Raw genomic sequence first — 1,162 nt, forward strand, 5'->3', positions numbered from 1 at the left:
CTTGATATCAAAAGCATCCTAAATGTTACATGTGTTTGCACCATATTGTAGTGAGTAACCTTTCTTGTTATTGCTGTTTCAAATATCCCACCATATTCTGTAGTCTGAGCCTATCAAGGGCTAATGGCAATGGCAGATACGTTATTAGTTAGTTTCAAGGAAAATCATTTTCTTTCTTTTTTTTTTGCCAAATAACCCTGTGTATGTGTCTGCCCCCGCAACCCCCAAGCCCCGGAAAAAAAGTTCAGGCTGAGGATTTTTTTTTGCTTTAACCCCTCAGGTCAAAAGATGTTGTAAATACAGCCTCACATCCTGTTTGATGTGCTAGATGATGCTGAAACCATTTATCAGCTTTTAGTAACATTAGTCAGGATGGCATAAAGATGATCTCAATCAATACAATTCTAAAATTAAAACCAAGCTGTTAGAGATGGTCTGTGCTGTTTTCAGCAGTATGAATGTAATCTGTCTGCATCGGTTATTAATATTAATCTGCATTATATTCAACAGTCATTTAATTATAACATGTTGACAAAGTTAAATCTGTTTTTTGCTTTTTCATCATGTTTTTATTCACTTTCATCAGCCTTTTTAACAGATGATTTAATGCTGCAGAAATTCTTGCAAATTCACAAAACAAACATGAAGAAGAAAGCAAAGTGTATTTTTGAGGGCAACAAAGACAATGACACAGATCTCGAGACTGTTTACACAGAGCTGTTCATCACAGAGGGAGAGATGAAAGATGTCAATCATGAACATGAGATTCTGAAGATTGATGATGCTTTCATGAACAAAAAAACACAGGATAAACCAATCAAATGCAATGATATATTTACTGAACTGAGGAAAAACAACGAGGAGAGGATTGTGCTGACCAAGGGAGTCGCTGGCATCGGAAAAACTGTCTCTGTGCACAAGTTCATCCTGGACTGGGCAGAAGAGAACACCAATCAGGATATAGACTGTGTGTTCCTGCTTCCATTCAGAGAGATCAACGTGATTAAAGATAAAAAGGTCAGTCTCCATGAGTTTCTGCTGAAATTTTATCCTGAATTGAAGAACCTGGAGAAATCAAAGTTATATAAGGAATGTAAGCTAGCATTTATATTTGATGGACTTGATGAGAGTCGACTGCCATTGAACTTTAAAAGAGAAACAC

General features: G+C 36.5%; 1 protein-coding gene across 1 annotated transcript; it reads left to right on the forward strand.

The window, feature by feature from the left end:
- Positions 1-533: 533 nt before the first annotated feature.
- Positions 534-1,136, forward strand: LOC107657048 (NACHT, LRR and PYD domains-containing protein 3-like; the record flags this gene model as incomplete). The annotated part of the gene is made up of 1 exon (XM_016445052.1): positions 534-1,136. A coding segment is annotated over exon 1 (530 nt), but the record flags the coding sequence as incomplete, so codon positions are not given.
- Between the last annotated feature and the right edge of the window lie 26 nt (positions 1,137-1,162).

Source organism: Sinocyclocheilus anshuiensis, unplaced genomic scaffold, assembly GCF_001515605.1.
Source record: "Sinocyclocheilus anshuiensis isolate Anshui unplaced genomic scaffold, SAMN03320099.WGS_v1.1 scaffold6212, whole genome shotgun sequence".
NCBI lineage: Eukaryota > Metazoa > Chordata > Actinopteri > Cypriniformes > Cyprinidae > Sinocyclocheilus > Sinocyclocheilus anshuiensis.